Source organism: Eptatretus burgeri, chromosome 2, assembly GCF_056783735.1.
Source record: "Eptatretus burgeri isolate ZD-2024b chromosome 2, Ebu_testis_v1, whole genome shotgun sequence".
NCBI lineage: Eukaryota > Metazoa > Chordata > Myxini > Myxiniformes > Myxinidae > Eptatretus > Eptatretus burgeri.
The window spans coordinates 76,119,025-76,122,305 of NC_140962.1; the positions used below are offsets into that span (position 1 = coordinate 76,119,025).

A 3,281-nucleotide genomic window follows, 5' to 3' on the forward strand; every position below is an offset into this window, starting at 1 on the left:
ATCGATATGTCTACAACGAGATGACCCCATCAATTGTATGCTGTGTTTAAACCGACGACAAGCGGCTGTTCCCTTTATTCTTGCGACTTCAGAGCTTGCTTTTCGTTTGCGCAAACCTTACAGTGAAAAAGAGATGTGCAAATCATCATGAGAAACGTTGAACACATTTTTCTGACAAACATTGGAAATATATTATGTCATAACCTTGAGCAGAGTGCATTAGACCGTTTCCTTAAGATTGTTCTTCTCTGTGATTTGAAAACATTTCAAATGATCAGGGTCCAGTGTTGACGAGATCTGTTTGTCAAAGTCATTTGTAAGTTGTAGGAAGTACTTCAGAGAAAATCTAATGCTTTTGGACTTGACACGCTCAAACTTGTAAATGACAACTATTCCGGCGTAAAAGATGTAAAGGTATATTCCTCCGGACCCCCCCCCCCCACTCCCCAACCCTACAATGCAGAGTCTCCAATGTGCTGCGTCGTTGTGTCTCACAATACAAGCCGAATTGTGTTATAATTGCATACCTATTACATCACACAGAGCAAACACACACACACAGAGACACACACACACAACCATTGAAAATACTCAGAGCCACATACCCCAAATAATTGGTTACCTTACTTTGTTTGGACTTGCACGAATGTTCAGAGTAAATGAATCCAATACTTTGTCTTCAGTATGTGATCTGTAGGTACTCTATTCCAGGCTTTCTAAACACTCAGGTAAACTTTGTGCACGTGACTTGTTGCATTTCATATGGTAGATTTTGTAATGTTGCGTGGTGTTGTTTGCTTATCTTTTTGATGCTGTCAAAGTATATTGAATGCTTCTATTGTGTATGAAAACCTGTAAAAATATGGTATCTGTGATCTGATCTTTGGCTATTTACGAGCAAGAGTGTCTCTCTAGTTCTTAACTGCCTGCATAAGAACTTTTGCAATTGTGTATGACCATTGGTCACACACTGCCCCTTTTGGGTGGCAGTCCATGCATGGTCACAATGCCTTGTTGAGCTTTCTCACTTTGCCTGAGACTCGACGAATATCGATGTTTCAGATACTTCTTTCCGCGTCCCTCTAGGGGAGTCATTCTGCGGCGGAGCAGAAATGGGTGCCACATTCCGCCGGGTCCGAAAGAAAAGGGTTCCGTATAGCAAGACGCAGCTCGGACAGCTGGAGCAGGAGTACAGCGCATGCAAGTTCATCACCAAGGAGAAACGGAGAAAGATTGCCGCAGCAGCCGAGCTGAGTGAGCGCCAGGTCACCATCTGGTTCCAGAACCGCCGAGTAAAGGAGAAGAAGGTTGTTGGAAAAGCGCGGGGGAAGACGCACGCGATCCCGGGCATCTCATCTTGAGAATTGGCTCTTTCAAACCCTTCGACATTCCAACTTGTGCGATTGGTGCCAAACTATGCATACATACCCCATTGCTCTGTACAGTAAATGAGGATCAATTATGTCACATTGCCCCACCTCACATTGTGCCCTGATGGTATTTTGTAGCTCCTGAAAGTTTCTGTTGCCACTGTACACTGTATAATGGCTGAGTGAGAATATAACTTTTCTGATGTGGATAATGTGTTTCTTGGAGAAGGCAATGTTCAGTATTGAGGACACTTCATTTTGCCTTCTTCATACAGAGGACAATGCCCTTGGTTGAAGGGGCTTCCAAGTGCAAGGCTGGAGTCTTGTTTTTTTACTCGTAATTGTTGCTTTCGTTTTTGGGAAGATAAGAATCACCATTGAATAAGTGATGAATGAGCTCACCGCTCCATTTGTGCATTCGGTAGTGTTTACAATACCTCTAAAATGGCTACACTCTGTCACGAACTTGACTTCGCATGAGATTGATTATGTATATATTGTACACACAAATGACAGTGAATCGGAGACCAAAAAAATACAAACAAACAGCATCAACTCACAAATGTTGTGGAAAAGTCATTTTAAACGAGAAAAACCAAGGTTATTATTATTTTGTATTTTTCAACAGATAACTACAAATTATTATTAGGAAAACAACATTTCCTTCATTTAAGAAATCTATATAATGTGTCGAAGAAAAATAACCTTGGCGTTTCCTGACTATTGCGAGTATCTTGTTTATGAGACTTTTAAAATGCCCCTTGCAATTATGTTTTTGTGCACTTTTAATAAATAGATGTTTATACCACATTTCTCACGTTAACACAGGTTTTGAGTGGACAAAATAATCCGAACGTGCATTTGTAGTTTGTTTTCATCAAACAAAATGATTGGTTCAGTTTATGCGATATTTCAATTTTTCACATATGCTATGTCTATATACATATATATATATATATATATATATATATATATATATATATATATATATATATATATATATATGTGTATATATATATATATATATGTATATGTGTGTGTGAGTATATATATATATATATATATATATATATATATATATATATATATATATATATATATATATATATATATATATATATACACACACACACACACATGTGTTTCTGTATGCCGAGTTGACCGAAATATTACCAAGCCTGGTGTTGGCTCAGTGGTGAGGGTGGTGGCTTGGGATCCTAGGTTCCTGAGTTCAAGCCCTGTTGGCCGCTGAATTAAAATACACCAGGAGGTTGACTCAGCCTGTCATCCTTCCGAGGTTGGCAAAATGAGTACCAGTTCTAGTGTGTGTACTGATAGAGGGGCACTGCATCAGCGACACAGTCGTGCTTCAAGAAATGATAGCTACCCCGGCAGCTAAGCTGCCATACGACCACCACCACCACCACCACCGAAATATGAAAACCCTTTTGAATGGGTCTTGAGGAGGTGTTTAAAGATATGATTAATTGGTGTGAAAAGTGTACTATTAAATAAACCATACACGTGCTTGTCGCATGGTCGATAAAAAATAGCGCTTTCATTGATTGATGTAATGGAATTGGATGCGCATGCATGTTTGTGAACAACACTCATTCATAATAGTTTTCACATCTTATTAATAAAAGTGATGACGACATTAATGGGTTTGATTGAGACCAACACTAACTGCTCCACAAGCATCAAAAACGTTTGAAAAGTTATAATTTCCCAAAACAAAATCATTAAAATACTTGCCTTATTTGTAATTATTTTGCTGTTTATGGACTTTCCTGGGAATAGAAAAATTGGGGGAAATAATAGTGTAGAGTAATGATTTGGTGTTAAACTTCGTTACCAATTATGTAACAATTGCAATTGGAGTCTCATGAGAAAAGGGTCTTTACAATTTGT

At 38.6% G+C, this 3,281-nt stretch overlaps 1 protein-coding gene across 1 annotated transcript in view; it reads left to right on the forward strand.

The window, feature by feature from the left end:
• LOC147032364 (homeobox protein Hox-C13b-like) overlaps positions 1-2,269 on the forward strand; it is a 3,060-nt gene extending 791 nt beyond the window's left edge. Inside the window, exon 2 of the mRNA XM_085858477.1 lies at positions 1,087-2,269. Within this exon, the coding sequence (XP_085714603.1) occupies positions 1,087-1,361 (275 nt within the window). The 3' untranslated portion in view covers positions 1,362-2,269. The remainder of the gene's footprint in view (positions 1-1,086) is intronic.
• Positions 2,270-3,281: the final 1,012 nt, after the last annotated feature.